Genomic DNA, 17,106 nt, shown 5'->3' on the forward strand with positions numbered 1-17,106 from the left:
TGATGCCCCGAGACCGGAGCGCAGCCTTAACAGCATCAAAGGAACGGCGCTGCTTCTGTGTCTCCACGGTGTAATCTGGGAAGATCATGAGCTTGGCATTCTGGTAAGACAGAGACCCCGCCGCCCGAGCCGCCCGCAGGGTCTCATCCCGGTCCCTGAAATTCAGCAGTCTAAGGATCAGAGTGCGAGGGGGGGAGCCTTCCGGGCCCGGGCGAGGAGGGACCCGGTGAGCCCGCTCTACGGTGTAATGCTGGGAGTAGCGGGCCGCAGGCAGCAAGGACCGGAGCAGCTCCTCCACGAACAGCGTCGGGTCCCTACCTTCCGCCCCCTCCGGGAGTCCCACGATCCGGAGGTTGTTGCGCCGGTTGCGATTCTCGGCGTCCTCAGCGCGGAACTCCAGGGCCCTCACCTTGGTATGCAGGACCCGCAGGGAGGCCGTATGTTCAGCCACCACATCCTCCACCGGGCCAACACGCTGCTCCACCTCCGTGAGACGGGACCGGATCTTGTCAAAGTCCTGCCGCATCAGACAGACATCCAGTTGCACCGCCTCGATCTTCGTGGTGAGTGCCGTCTGGCAGGCCACTATGGCCGCCATGACCTCCGGGATGCCAGGCAGCGGGACCTCGGCAGCAGGGTGTTGCTCCATCTGAGAGGCCATTTTGCAGGAAGGGCAAGGCGGCTGCGGCCTAGTCTGCGCGGGAGCGGGCGCCTCGGGGGACTGCACCGGCTGCGGAAAACGGAGCTTCTTCGCCCGCTGCGGTCGGGCGGATGATCGGCTGGGCATGCAGAGGACCGAAACGGCCAAGGTAAGTAGGAAAAGGAGTCACGGAGTATAGTCAGGATAAATCGCTCTCGGAGCTCTCAGCAGGCACGTCTGCTCAAGTCGCCATCTTGGACACGCCCCCCCTCAAGGAAAGCTTAGTTGCATTGTCCATTGTTTCATCTTCCATAACCCCTAAAAGACAAACCAGGGGACTGCATACGTTTGACAAATCAAATGTATCAGAAATTCGGTAACTTTTGACCTAAGGGTCTAATTTTGAGACACGCCCACACCATGTCTATAAACGATCCCCTGCCGGTTTGACATTTATGACACCTATCTGTATCCGTTTTCCCCATTTGAAGTAGGCGCTGAGGTGTATAATACATTTGATGTAAATACTGTAGCTGTATCATTTTGTCCCTGGAGGGAATAACAGTGCCTACGTAACTATCAAGCACATCAACCCGTAGTTCCTCTGTCAGATCAGGCACTACATCCAGCCATGGTTCCCATGCCTTGTGACATTGCCCACTGTATGGAAAATGAGGTTTAATGTTGATAAATGTAAAGTTATGCACTTGGGGATAAGAATATGCATGCATCATACATACTAGGGGGAGTAGAACTGGGGAAATCCATAGCGGAGAAGGATCTGGGTGTTCTGGTAGATCATAAGCATAATAATAGCATGCAATGCCAAGCTGCTGTTTCCAAAGCAAGCAAAGTCCTTTCTTGCATTAAGAGAGGCATGGACTCCAGAGAGAGAGATATCATTTTGCCCCTGTACAAATCATTAGTAAGACCTCATCTGGAATATGCAGTTCAGTTTTGGGCACCAGTTCTCAAAAAGGATATCTGGGAACTGGAAAAAGTGCAGAGAAGGGCAACCAAACTGATATGAGGCACGGAGGAGCTCAGCTATGAGAAAAGATTAGAGGAACTGAATTTATTCTCTCTTGAGGAGAGGAGATTAAGAGGGGATATGATCACCATGTATAAATACATAAGGGGTCCATATAGTGAACTTGGTGTTGAGTTGTTCACTTTAAGGTCTTCACAGAGGACAAGGGGGCACTCTTTACGTCTAGAGGAAAACAGATTTAGTCTCCAAATACAGAAAGGTTTCTTCACAGTAAGAGCTGTGAAATTGTGGAATAGACTCCCTCCAGAGGTGGTTCTGGCCAGCTCACTAGATTGCTTTAAAAAAGGCTTGGATAGCTGCTGTTTGTTAAGTTGCGATACAATTGTGCTCCAATGGACTTGGTAGTTTATGTTTCTTTCCAACACTAATTAATATTGATTGTAGTAGGCACTTACTTGAAGTTCACTATGTGACATGACTGTGAAATTTTTTTCTGTTTGTTCCTTGCTCCTTCGCTTTCACCCATATTCTGTAAAACCCCTCTTTCTCAAAATCAGATTGAACAAAAAAAGGCCTGGATTCTTTCTTGGGTGTACATATTATAACTGGGTACTATTATTTATAGGTAAAGTTGATCCAGGGAATATATGATTGCCTCTCGGGGGATCAGGAAGGATTTTTTTCCCCTGCTGTAGCAAATTGGATCATTCTTTGCTGGGGTTTTTTCGCCTTCCTCTGGAACAACTGTGGGTATAGGATTGTGTATATGGGATTGTATGGTTGGGTTTTATTTACTGCTTTTTGTTTTTTATTGGTTGAGCCAGATGGACTTGTGTCTTTTTTCAACCTGACTAACTATGTAACTATGTACACAAGCTAGTGCCGAATAGTAGATAGAAACCAGCTTGGTATGCCTCTCATGTTTAGTTGTATATGATTACCCAAATTATCTGCAATGCAAGTTTCTAAAAGAACAAGACAAGCACTCCAGCCCCCTGACTATAAAGGACCTACAATTCCCATCAGGTCCAAGATTTTAGGGTCTCAGAGGGTCATTGATGAAGATATAGACACAATGGTTGGTGGACACCGGTCTATGTGAGATACCTGGCAGATATGTTGCTGTAGTGCATGTAAGCCGCGACAACCACTCCGGTGCGCCCTCGATTTCCCTGAAAGAAAAAAAAACAAAAAACATAAACTGGAGATGGGCCTACGGCAAATTTTGTTCAAATTACTACCAACTATGTAGTGCGTGGGCCCACCTGACTGCAGACACAATGAATGGATTATTCATGTGGGCTCTCACATTATATACAGTAAGGGCTAGTTCACACTTGCTTCGACTTTACCACACATTAACCACTTCAGCTACGGAAGGTTTACCCCCTTCATGACCAGGTCATTTTTTGCGATTCGGCACTGCGTTAATTTAACTGACAATTGCGCGGTCGTGCGACGCTGTACCCAAATAACATGTATGTTCTTTTTTCCCCACAAATACAGCTTCCTTTTGGTGGTATTTGATCACCTCTGCGGTTTTTAATTTTTTGCGCTATAAACAAAAAAATGCCCAACAATTTTGAAAAAAAACAAAACAATATTTTTTACTTTTTGCTATAAAACACATCCAGTAAAAAAAAAAAATCTGACTTTTTCATCAGTTTAGGCCAATATGTATTTTGCTACATATTTTTGGTTAAAAAAATCCCAATATTGATTGGTTTGTGCAAAAGTTATAGCATCTGCAAACTATGGGATATTTTTATGGAATTTTTACTAGTAATGGCGGCAATCTGCGACTTGAAGCGGGACTGCGACATTGCAGCGGACAAATCGGACACTAACTGACATTTTTGACACTTTTTTGGGGACCCCACTAACACTAATACAGTGATCAGTGCTAAAATTATGCACTGTCACTGTACTAATGACAGACCTCAGGCACGATTAAAGGGTTAAATGTGTTCCTAGGGGGTGTTTGCTAACTGTGGGGGAGGTACTTTAACTGTAGGAAGACAGATCGGTGTTCCTGCTTAGCAGAAACACAAGATCTCTATCTTCCCTACTAACAAAGAGGGGATCTTGCCTTGTTTACCTAGGCAGACCGCCCTTCTGCCTCTCGGGAACGATCAGCAGGTCTGCCGGACTGGCTGATCGGCATGCCCCATTCCCAAAAAGTAGAATGACATATGTAAGTGATTCTGCGCACAGGAGTCGACACCCTGCTGTCTTTCTGGTTCGCTTGTTGGTTTCCCAGTGCATTCTGGGATATCTCATACCTGCAATACCTTCAAAACAATGCCAAGCTAAAGCTGAAAAAAAGCCCCAGGTGCTGTAAGCAAGTGTTGTCAGACTTCTTTGGAGGCTTTGGAAACACTTTGAGGCACCAAGAAAGTTACATGTGGGATAATTTATGAAGCAGCGCAAACACAAGATGTGATTTTCACCATTTTATTTACTGACAGGCACTTTAATTGGCATTCAGAGTGCTTTAGAAAAGCATATCCAATGCCACATTTTGAAGTCTAAACGAGCCCCAAGTGTTCCTATTTCCTGGCTACATTGGGGGAGACACAGTACCCATGCCTGTGGAGCACTGGACCCGAACTTGAAAAAAGAGAAGACCTGAGATCCAAATTCAGTTCCAATCCAAATCTTGACCTGAATAATGAGAGCACCATGAAAATATTAGTCTAGGCGGTCTTTTTTTGTTCATAACAAGAGAATAAGCCTATGTGTTTCAGGGGCTCAAAGCTCCTCCTCCTTTATTAGGGCTTAAATGCTGGCAATAACTGAAGATAAAATTGAACAACAATTTGCAAATATAAGGATAAGGATCACGCTGTGGCAAGTTTTATCTTCAATTAACTGCCAGCACTTACGCTCTGATGAAGGGGATGTTTTGAACCCAAAACGAGTTGGCTTCTTCTGTTTTTAAGCACAAAAAAGACCTAATAAACTCATATTATTTTGTGGACCTCTTATTCTTTCTAGATTCTTCAGACACTTGGGGCGACGACGTCATCCTATGACAAAATACGTAGGGCGGAGCGACATGCTCACATCATCGCTGTCCACGGGTCTCAGAGGGACGGGTTGTTTGCTGATCTGCCGGCCGGTGAACTTATTTTAAAGGCGGATTTGTACTTCTGTTGATGTGCTTTTTGAGCTTTGGCAATAAAAGTTTTAGGATTTTGCACTATGTGGAGCCTTCTGTATTTTGGGTTTACTTATCACATCACTCTCCGAATGGTTAGGTGGATGCTGAGAGAGGACCCTCTGATGATACCAAAGGCCCAGGCTGGGTGTATGGCCAAAAGTGTCACTGACCTTCTGTAATAGGAGGTCTGAGCAAGCTGGAAAGTGAGCACCTTTATCTGTGTTGGTGGTGGCGCTTTTGGAGGTCACGCATTTTAGGTGGCAAAGATTAGAAATTTCTTCAACACCCTCATTTATTTCTGGACTTTTTTAATGTCATTGATAGTATAATCACTTAAACAGTGCAACTCTGTAATTGTCTAATACTTGGGGAGAGAAATGAGTGGTGTCAGTGTTTGGTGGGTTGGGTATTTTTGATACTCAAAGTGGTTGATTTACTAAACCTAGAGAGTGCAAAATCTGGTGCAGCTCTGCATAAAAACCAATCAGCTTCCAGTTTTTTTTGGTCAAAGCTTAATTGAATAAGATGAAGTTAGAAGCTGATTGGCTACCATGAACAACTGCGCCAGATTTTGCGCACTCCAGTTTTAATAAACCAACCCCAAAGCGTATGTATCTCTCTTCAGTTTTGGACAAACTAGAGAACATTTGGAAACCTTGCGATTTATTTTCTTGCCTGTGTGCAGATAGGAAGATTCCCCTGGACATCTGCAGGAAGCAAGAGGAGGTCCTTTCAAGGCAAGAACAAATCCCATCTTAGTTGTCAGGTGTCCCCATTGGATAATGTTTCCTCTATTCTTGTTCAGGTTTACAATTGTTACATTTTAGATCTCCAATCACTTTTTTGGCAAAAAGGACAAATTGAGAGGGTGAATCTCTCAAGCAGGGACACCGATAATCCTTCTACACTCTATCCAAAGTTAGAAAAGTGCATTGTCCATGTTGAGGATTTTCTGTTATAGCAATTATGTTTTTGTAGAGTAAAAATAAAGAGAAAGTACCTTGTTGTGAATGACGACAACATTGTGGGGGTCGGCGTTCAGCCACGTGTCCATGGCTTTACAGATACTGCACACCTTCTCCAGTGCCGGGGCATGGAGGTCTGGCCACCCGAAATCCAACACCTGCATGGAGAGAAAACCAAACACGAAGACACTTATAAGAATTTCAAGGTATAAAAACAACAAAGAGACGTGGTGGGTGTACGGACACAAGGGCTACATGCCTTAGTGCAGTCCCACCATCAAATTTTATTAAATAAAAGAGCAAAAAACATACTCACAAACATGAGAAGGTACAAGCATTTTAGAACTCAACTCCAGGCTTTAGGCAATGCTAAACATGTTTCGGAGGACTTGCCCCCTTCCTCAGAGCTGAGAATTGGGCGGGCTGGGATTGGCTTGGATTGTGTATCCACAGCTAGAGTGCTAAGGCCTGTAAAATCTAACTATATTCCCTCCAATACACATAACTATAAAATAATAAAAATAATAGAAAATATTACTTTTAGGATGCAATCAAAGCATTGCACCACCTCTGTACTAAAGATCTTTAATATACAATGAAAAAAGCAACGCTTGTCCGGATATACTAAATGAGAATAATCAGCGCAAAATAAATTAGTGTAAAATTGGTGTACAAAATTATAATAAATTAATACTAAGTGCATAAATACACACACCTGGTCAGAACTAATCACAAATTTTGAAAACTCAAAGCAAAACAATATATATATATATATATATATATATATATATATATACACACACACACACAACGTGAATATTCGTGATTGCTACCACCACTTATCAAAAGGTGTTCATCTATAACTTTGCATCAAATAATAATATCACATCAAGTGTAGCGCAATCTAATGTGCATAGTCCTAATAAAATTATATGCAACACCCTCCTAGATAGGTACTAGGAAGGAGAGTGGTTTGCTTTGCCCGCTTAACAGGGGAGTAGCAGGTAAATCATAGTCTGCTCCATCTGCTTATCAGGGGAGCCTGATCAGTAGTTATGCCTGTTGCATGTGTCCATGTGTGATTCATCTGGGCTGAGGGAGTGTCCCCACTGTGTCCAATGGGGGAGCCTGTTGGACAGTGGAGGAAACCCAGCCAGTGACACAGGCTTTGTAACTATTCCAGTAGGTTGGCACAAACAGTGGTGCATCCTGGAATATGTTATAAAAGTCAAGGGCACATGTGACAAGGTGTCTTTGGGCGGGAAGCCAGGTGACAGCTGTGGAAGGTGGTCACAGGCGGTCGGCCTAGAGAGCCAAGAGTGTGGTGCTGAGCCAGGAGGTCCAGGAAGCTGACAAGTGGAGTTGGAGGCAGAGCAACTTTGGGAAAAACAGTGTCCTTGAGTACCGGGAAGCTTGCCAGGGGTCTGCCAAGGAAAGGGGACCACTCCAGTGGAGAGTCAGTGGACAGGTGTCAGTGCACACAGCAAGTGAGAAAGGGGGTGCCAAGTTAGAACCCTGAAGAATAACTCAAATAGGATCACATTATCTATCTTCACTTCTGTGGCAAGGTGAAACAACGGCCTTTCTGCACACTACAGCTAGTTGTCCTCAAGATTGTGCATAGTTCATAGTTGGAGTATCCCACTCATCCCTTTTCCTATCCCAGTTCCAAATAAACACACAAAAAAAACAACATCCAATGGATTGATTATTGACTGAGCCAAAGACTTTAATGCTATTTGTCTGCTATTAGTTGCTAAGGGTAACCCAGGGGAATCCAGAAATTGCAATTCTCAGCAGTCCTCTAGGGGGCAGTGCTACATAAAAAAATCCACTGTTGTGCAATATTCAACCGTGTTAAACAGTCCTATAATCCAGTGACTTCAGTGACCTCCACCCATGGCTAAAATGCCCGCTCACCTCCAAGCAGTGGCCCCTCAACAGAGCCTCAGATGCTTGTAATTATGTCCCTCTGAATCTCACTGGGATGGTCTTCCTCTGGATGTACTTGGACCCAAATGGACTCCAAGGCAGATATCCATCAATCGTGTATAACCAGAAAATAAAGAGAAACCATAGTGCTCTCTATTTCAAACAATTTATTGTCTGGATGCCCAATTGGGGAGGTGAGGTCTACATGCACAGGCTCTGAGTGTCTTCCCTACACTTAAACTAAAGCAATAGAAAAAAAAAAAAAAGACACCCGGCAACCTAAAACATCCACAAATTGGATTGCTGGATGTCTATTTTTCCTAAAGCTCTTTACTGTCTTCAAAGGGATTTAGAAGCTTCTGCAGATTACGAATATGTCACACAAAGGCCACCCAGTACTGTGTGAGCTGGAGAAGAATCCAAGTCATGCAGTCTCTTCAGAGGAGGACTGGGCCAGGGGGCAGGGGGGAATTTGCCCCCCTGGCTGCTCTGATGCCCCGTAAAAAAGGCTGTACCGCTTCTGCCACAGACATGCCTAAAGAGTTATTGGTGAAGAGAAGTAAAAAGTCCCCACTGCTGACCTACTAAGTGCAGGATGAAGACCAGTACAGAGTGTAGGCCTCCCCCCCTGCATGGATGGTGTAAACTGTGTCTGAGCAGAGGCCGGTTCCATGCCCCACTGGAGATTCTCCTTCGCCAGACAGCCCCGACCAAGCTGTCCCAGCTCCCCTCAAATGCCCCCTGCTGGCCAGGTTGGGAACCCACATTCGGCAAGTGAGTTGAGAGTACCTGGAGAGGATCTTCAGCCTGGAATGGGGGTCAGGAGGAGGCTGGGAAAGGGGCCGAGTCGCTGCACCATGGGCCTCTGGTTTGTACTTGCCCCCTGGGCCGAAAGTTGCCAGTCAGCCCCTGACCCCTGAGCGTATTTATTCTGTGTGTGTGCCGCAGAGCTTACTCAATGGGCTGTAAAGAAAAGTTTGTTTTTGGAGCTGTGGAAGGAAAGCATGCAGCAAAAAACCTCATCACTGTCCTGTTCCCATTGCAGAGTGCAAGCTGTGGCCAGAGTCGAGTATTATTTGACCTTTCTTTGCGATATTGGGAATAGGAGTGTATATTTGAGTCTTGTTAATGTTTATGGTAACTTTTATGTGTAAGAAGCTTTATGTATTTTAATGTTCAGTTAAGTTTTGTTTTATGCTTTTTATCAAAAACTGCTCTTTTGTGTCTGTTCATTTTAAGTATTCACTAGGTATTTGTGTGGCTGTCCAGTATACCTGCAATCTCAGTATATTGTGCTGCAACAATTAAGAGCTAATCTGTTCAAGTGTATGCAGTCTTTTGCATTTTACAAATGTTGTTGTTTCCCACGGTTATTAGATTAATATTTATAATCTAATAACAGCCTTATAATTTCCACATTTGTTACACATACCCAACAGCATGCTTCTAGAATGGCCTCATCAAGAACAGAATGTGAACAATTTGTGTCCCAATGTTACCATTTAATAAATGATTATTCTAAAAAGTGCATGAAGGGCTAGTTCACACAATCTGCAGGGCAGTAATGCGTGGTAACTGTGCACGGTACCACAATCAGTGCTGGGACAGGGTCATCCAACGCCCAGGGCAAGGATGCCAAACTGCTTCCCCCTCCTTCCCTTAGGTTTAAGGTCAAGGCACCCCCACCATCACTGCAATAAACCATTGCACCCAGGGCAACCGTCCCTCCTGCCCACCCCTTGTCCCGGCCCTGATCACAGTGCACTAGAACACCATTCACATGTTGGTGCTACCCAATGCATGCCACACGCACCTGTGATGCAATGCACTGCACTGCGAAAATTGCAGAATTACCTACATTTTTGTTCAGTATGATGTGGTCCATTCATTTTAAATAGGCTGTCTAAAGCCCCGTACACACGAGTAGAAATTTAGCCGGGAAATTTCGTCAGACGACCGATCCGCCGATTTTCGGCTTGTTAGTATGATGCTTCCGACAACCGACTCAGACTTTTCGGCCAAAAAAAATCCTGGTGTGAAGGCTATATAATTTTTGTCGACCGTCAAAACACAGCCGATTTTCGTCTCATTAGTACAGATTTTGATGGGGAAAAAATCTTATGAGCAAGACTGGGGGAACAGTTGCAAGCACGGATTTCCCTGTACAGTTTTCCGTGAATCAGCTGACAGCCGCTTCTCCTCCTCTCCCTCCCGTGGCGGTCAGCTGAAAAGCTATACAGGGAGATTGGTGCTTACAACTGTAACACCCCCCCCCCCCCCCCCCACTGTCCACTAAATTGTAAACAAATTATTATAAAAATTAAATTGTAAAAACTAGTAAAAATAAAAAATATCTGACACATACTTCCCACTGCCATACACTCCGCACTCCTCTCCTGCACATACTACCCACCTCCATACACTCCTCTCCTGTACATGCTACCCACTGCCATACACTCCCCACTCCTCTCCTACACATACTACCCACCTCCATACACTCCTCTCCTGCACATACTACCCACCTCCATACACTCCTCTCCTGCACATACTACCCACCTCCATACACTCCTCTCCTACACATACTACCCACCTCCATACATTCCTCTCCTGCACATACTACTTACCTCCATACACTCCATACTCCTCTCCTGCACATACTACCCACCACCATACACTCCTCTCCTGTACATGCTACCCACCGCCGTACACTCCCCACTCCTCTCCTGCACATACTACCCACTTCTATACACTCCTCTCCTACACATACTACCCACCTCCATACACATACTACCCACCTCCTTACACTCCTCTCCTGCACATACTACTTACCTCCATACATTCCTCTCCTACACATACTACCCACACCTCCATACACTCCTCTCCTACACATACTACCCACCTCCATACTCATCTCCTGCACATACTACCCACCTCCATACACTCCCCACTCCTCTCCTGCACATACTACCCACCTCCATACACTCCCCACTCCTCTCCTGCACATACTACACTGCCCACCTCTATACACTCCGTACTCCTCTCCTGCACATACTACCCACCTCCATACACGCCACACTCCTCTCCTGCACATACTACCCACCGCCATACACTTTGCACTCTTCCCCTGTACATACTACCCAACCGCTGTACACTCCCCACTCCTCTCCTGCACATACTACCCACTTCCATACACACCTCTCCTGCACATACTACCCACCTCCATACACTCCGCACTCCTCTCCTGCACATACTACCCACCTCTATACACTCCACACTCCTCTCCTGCACATACTACCCACCTCCATACGTCTCTCCTGTACATACTACCCACCTCCATACACTCCACACCCCTCTCCTGCACATACTACCCACCACCCTACACTCCGCACTGTAAGTCATCTCAGACTATTAAACCACACCCCCTTAAGCCACGTCCCAATGTTTGGTGCAATTTAAGCCACACCCATATTTTAACACGGCGTGCTATGCACACAGCATTTTATTTATCAATGCCTAGGGCCCACATTTATCTTGCGCACAGCCCACTAATACGCCCCTGGCTGCAGCTCTTTTCGATCAGGCATACAGTGGGCATTTATAGATAAAGTCAGCCTCACACACAATAATGATTGCCTTCATGGCTCAGTTGATCAGTTTATAGGACCAAAGACAGAGGAAAAATTTAAACTATGGGATTGGCTGAGGTAATCAATGACAGCTCCTCTTTACTTGGCCACATAATAGTCAGCCTGCTCAGTGTTGCACACCAGCATCCAATGAGCCTAATCTAATCTGTCTGTCCTAGAGCCAGTCTGCAGATATCACTATGATGTCATCACTGCGGTTGTGGCCATTTAGTACAGTTCCTCAGATGTAATAAGTTATTAATAGGAGGATTTATAATTGGAGGTAAACACATTCTTTCTTACACAATACGTCAGCACAGAGTCCGGGTAACATTTCCTGCCAGGATCTACAGCAGCCATACATCTCAATGTTCTTATCTAATGAGCAGACTCCTTGACTGCTCTGTGTTGTATGCCAATTCATGTGAACTCACCCAGCTCAAATAAACCAGCTACTGGCAACTTCTATTCTTCCAGCCGTAAAATAATTAAAAATACCAGAATGCCCTGACAATAGTGGAGTGTGGCGGGACATGTAGTTCCTCAAAAAACGGTACGGCTGTGAGCGGCTTCTTGAACCAACCTGGGTGCCACCACACCAGATTTCACAATATGGATTCCACTGAACCTCATCAAGTCACAACACTTAGGCCTCATTCTAACTCAGCAGAGCCTGCAAGTCTTATTCATAGACTAAACTCTAGCAGGACTCAAACCATCGCAAAACCGCTTTTATTCAGTCTCATTTCATCACTTTCCCGTCTCCATGAAGCTTGATTCCACTATACGAATATGGTTTCCAGACTTCTTTCTATCACAACATGTCTTCTCTTGGTTCTCTTTTTCTCGGAACATCACTTCTATTAGGCCTAATTCTACTACACATGATTTCTAGGAGGTCTTCAATCACAACATGGTTTATATGGCTTTGTTCTACCCCAGGGGTCTCCAAACTACGGCCTGTGGGCCGAATGTGGCCCTTTGCTTGCTTTTATCTGGCCCTCGGGACACTATTCCTTCCAATGACACCAATGATGTCATTTTTGTTTACTCCCACTGACCACCATGCCTATGGTATTTTTTATCTCGACTGATACTGGGGCATTTTCTACTACCACTGGCCACAGTCCAGCCCTCCCACTGGCACCAATGATGGGGCACTATTCCTCCCACTGGCTCCAATGATGGGGCACTATTCCTCCCATTGGCTCCAATGATGGGGCACTATTCCTCCCACTGACACCAATGATGGAGCATCATTCCTCCCACTGACACCAATGATGGAGCACCATTCCTCCCACTGACACCAATGATGGGGCACCATTCCTCCCACTGACACCAATGATGGGGCACCATTCCTCCCACTGACACCAATGATGGGGTACTATTCCTCCCACTGGCACCAATGATGGGGCACTATTCCTCCCACTGGCACCAATGATGGGGCACCATTTCTCACATTGGCACCAATGATGGGGCACTATTCCTCACACTGGCACCAATGATGGGGCACCATTCCTCCCACTGGCACCAATGATGGGGCACCATTCCTCCCACTGGCACCAATGATGGGGCACTATTCCTCCCACTGACACCAATGATGGGGCACTATTCCTCCCACTGACACCAATGATGGGGCACTATTCCTCCCACTGACACCAATGATGTAATTTTTTTTACTCCCACTGACCACCAATCCTATACCATTGTTTATCTCCACTGATGCTGGGGCATTTTCTACTACCGCTGGCCAGTCTGGCCCGCCTAAAGTTTGAAGGGCAGTAAACTTGCCCTTTGTTTTAAAAGTTTGGAGACCCTTGTTCTACCCCAACATGGCTTTTATAAGGCCTTAATCTACCTTAGTATGATTTCTATAAAACCTTATCCTACCAGAACATGGTTTCTTTAAGGCCTCATTCTACCATAACATGACTTAAATAAGGCCTCATTTTTCAAAAACATGGCTTTTACCAGGCTTCAATGTATTACAACATGACTTCTGTAAAGCCTCAATATGCCACAACGTGGCTTCTAAAATAACTCATTCTTCCTGAGCATGGCTTCAATAAGGCCTCATTCTTCTAAAATATGGCTTCTATCAGGCTTCAATTAGAGCTGCACGATTAATCGTATGAAAATCGCGATTCACCCCCCCTGACTATCTAAACCTGACATATGCTCGATTCTTTGCATAGGAAGCAGAGAGAACAGCTGTGGAAAAAAAAAAAAGCCTCCCCCAAACACCTATCAGCATTAAGTCTCCCAGTAACTATAAACAAAATGATTACATTGTATCTTTTCCTTCCCTCTGCCAGGGAGAAAGGAAGTTTAACCTCTTAAAGACTAGACCTTTTTCTGACACTTGTTGCTTGCAAGTTAAAATCATTTTTTTTTGCTAGAAAAGTACTTAGAACCCCCAAACATTTTATATATTTTTTTAGCAGAGACCCTACAGAATAAAATGGTGATTGTTGTAATATATTATGTCACACTGTATTTGCGCAGCAGTCTTTCAAACGCAATTAATAGACTTTAATGAATAAAAAAAAAAACGTAACAGTAAAGTTATCCCAATTTTTTTTTGTTACACAGAGACTCGTGAGAGAATCGTGATCTTTATTCCAAGCTAAAAAATCGTGATTCTCATTTTGGCCAGAATCGTGCAGCTCTAGCTTCAATCTACTACATCACTTCTGTAAGGCCTCAGTTTGCACAACATAGATTTTATAAGAGCTCATTCTACCATAACATGGCTTTGTTTGGGTCACGTTCTACTACAACATAGCTTCAATAAGACCTCATTCTACCAAAATATGGCTTCTATCAGTCCTCAATCTACTACAACATGGCTTTTATACAGTAGGAACCCATTCTACCACAACACGGCTTCTATTAGGGCTCATTCTACCACAACACGGCTTCTATCAGGTCTCAATCTACTAACACACGACTACTCTAAGGCCTCAATCTACTACTACATTACTACTATTCCACAATATGGCTTTTATCAGAACTCATTCTGGTACAACATGACTTCTAGAGGGCAACACTCTACCAAGACACGGCTTCTACCAAGCCTCAATCTGCAACAACATGCCTTCTGAAATACCTTTCTGCTATGCACCTAGACCAATTGAATAACTGGTTTAATGCCCCTGACGCACCTTTATGGGTTGAAGTTGAGAAGCACCTAAATTAGAAGACCTTAGTGCCCTGCTTTACATTGACACATGGTGCCCACTAAATTAGCGACTGCTACCCTTTACTACCAGAGCCTCTATAATAGCTTGGAGGACACTTACATTCCTTTGGTGAGGTGACAGACCAACAGGATATTCAATTTCCCATCTTAATATTGTCTCAACTATTTCGGCACTTTCCCCATGTAGATTGGGACCAATTTGGTATCGACTGGATAGATCTCCTTATTCAAGGTTCGCCAGGGCTCCCGCAAACTATACTGAACAAATATAATTGACCTCAGCACCTCTATTTCACCCTCTTTAGGATTCGTCACTTTCTATTGACCTCTCTGTCTTTATCTATACGTCTCCACCTAAAGGTCTGTAAATTTCTTTTAAACTCCATAAAAGCCTCTAAGGGTATCTTGCTATTTTATAACACCCTCCATAACAAGCAGCTATATAAAAAGACCAGCCCAATGTTCAAATGGGAAGCAGAACTCCAAATCTCCTTTTCTGACTCCAAATGGCTTAAAGCAATTTGGTTCAACCAGTCCATCACACATTGTGCCAATCACTGGGATTGACCCTTAAAATATGAACAAGATGGTACCCGACAAGTTGGCGAAAATGTCCACCAATTACTTCTCCCTTTGCTGTGCTGTGGGTACATTCCTACATATTTTATGGTCCTGCAACAATATTTCCAGCTTCTGGTGGGAAATCTTCCAAATTAACCCAGCGTTGGCCATTCTAGGCCTGGGGATTGATGGCTTTCCTGTGGCTTAAAGGAAGATCTCTGCCAACATTCTCTTGGTCACCAAATTAACTATTATGAGACACTGGAAACGTGACCTGGCCCCTAAACCGTCAGAAGCTCTCAATATTATGCACCCAAACTATCTATAGGAAAGAGCACTAGCACTACAATCAGATACCTTCCAGTCCTTCGAACAGTCATGGAAACCATGGATCGACTGGCACAACTGTCACCATCACTAATAGTATACCTGTTTAGGTAAATACTGAATAGTCATATCGGATTACTTCCTAATATATTCTTGTACTCTAGAAAATACACTGAACAAAATTGTAAACGCAACACTTTTGTTTTTGCCCCCATTTTTCATGAGCTGAACTCAAAGATCGAAGACTTTTTCTATGTACACAAAAGGCCTATTTCTCTCAAAAATTGTTCACAAATCTGTGTAAATCTGTGTTAGTGAGCACTTTTCCTTAGCCGAGATAATTGATCCACCTCACAGGTGTGGCCTATCAAGATGCTGATTATACAGCATGATTATTGCACAGGTGTGCTTTAGGCTGGCCACAATAAAAGGCCACTCAAAAATGTGCAGTTTTATCACAAAGCACAATGCCACAGATTTTGCAAGTTTTGAGGGAGCGTGCAATTGGCATGCTGACTGTAGGAATGTCCACCAGAGCTGTTGCACGTGAATTGAATGTTAATTTCTCTACCATAAGCCATCTCCAAAGGCATTTCAGAGAATTTGGCAGTACATCCAACCGGCCTCACAACCGCAGACCACGTGTAACCACACCAGCCCAGGACCTCCACATCCAACATCTTCACCTCCAAGGTGGTCTGAGACCGGCCACCCGGACAGCTGCTGCAACAATCGGTTTGCATAACCAAAGAATTTCTGCACAAACTGTCAGAAACCGTCTCAGGGAAGCTCATCTGCATGGCCGTCGTCCTCATCGGGGTTTCCACCTGACTGCAGTGCATTGTCGTAACCAACTTGAGTGGGCAAATGCTCACATTCGATGGCATCTGGCACCTTGGAGAGGTGTTCTCTTCACGGAAGAATCACGGTTTTCTTAGATCTTTGAGTTCAGCTCATGAAAAATGGGGGCGTTTATAATTTTGTTCAGTATATGTTACGTGTTGTCTCCTCTATTTGGTTTACATGATGACCCTACGTAAGTGTTTTCTCCCTTAATGTCTGAGATGGATTGTCTTGTATTTGTTACATGTATTCCATTGTTACATTGCTTGCGGCTACGTGCAATATGTTCTGCTTTTTTTAACTTTGTGTTTATCTTAACCTCAATAAAAATTACTGTGAAAAAAAAAAAATAAAAAAACCTCATTCTACCCAAACATGGCTTCTATAAGAGCTTATTCTATCACATTGTGATTTCTATTAGATCTCATTGTACCAAAATATGGCTTCTATCAGGACTCAATCTACTTACATATGACTACTAGAAGGCCCCAAACTACTACTATAAGGCCTTATTCTGCCACAATAAGGCTTCCATCAGGACTCATTCTAGCACAACATGACTTCTACCTTGTTTCCCTGAAATAAGACCTACACTGAAAATAAGACTTACTGTTATTTTCGGGGAGGGCTGCAATATAAGCCCCACCCTGAAAATAAGCCATAGTTTAGTGATTTTAAAATCCTAGTATCCACTTTTAGGCTGTTTTATATAATGTCCAGTGTGTATTCCTGTAATCTAATAGTGTGAAATACCTTTGGTACAGTTCCGCTCGGCGCTCAGCTGATTTCCCGCTCTGCTTTTCTCCTCTTCTCATAGCTGTCAACAGGGGATCTCAGCCCCTCTCCTCTGCAGTGT

The 17,106-nt window shown here is 44.3% G+C and overlaps 1 protein-coding gene across 6 annotated transcripts in view; it reads right to left on the reverse strand.

The window, feature by feature from the left end:
• TNS1 (tensin 1) overlaps positions 1 to 17,106 on the reverse strand; it is an 805,414-nt gene that overhangs the window by 205,465 nt on the left and 582,843 nt on the right. For all 6 annotated transcript variants that reach the window (XM_082260250.1, XM_082260249.1, XM_082260247.1 and 3 more), the window contains 2 exons: positions 5,795 to 5,917; positions 2,739 to 2,803 (listed from right to left, as the gene is read on the reverse strand). In XM_082260250.1, the coding sequence (XP_082116376.1) occupies positions 2,739 to 2,803; positions 5,795 to 5,917 (188 nt within the window). The remainder of the gene's footprint in view (positions 1 to 2,738; positions 2,804 to 5,794; positions 5,918 to 17,106) is intronic.

The sequence above is a fragment of the Pelophylax lessonae genome (assembly GCF_965119305.1).
Source record: "Pelophylax lessonae genome assembly, chromosome: 6".
In the NCBI taxonomy this organism is placed as follows: Eukaryota; Metazoa; Chordata; class Amphibia; order Anura; family Ranidae; genus Pelophylax; species Pelophylax lessonae.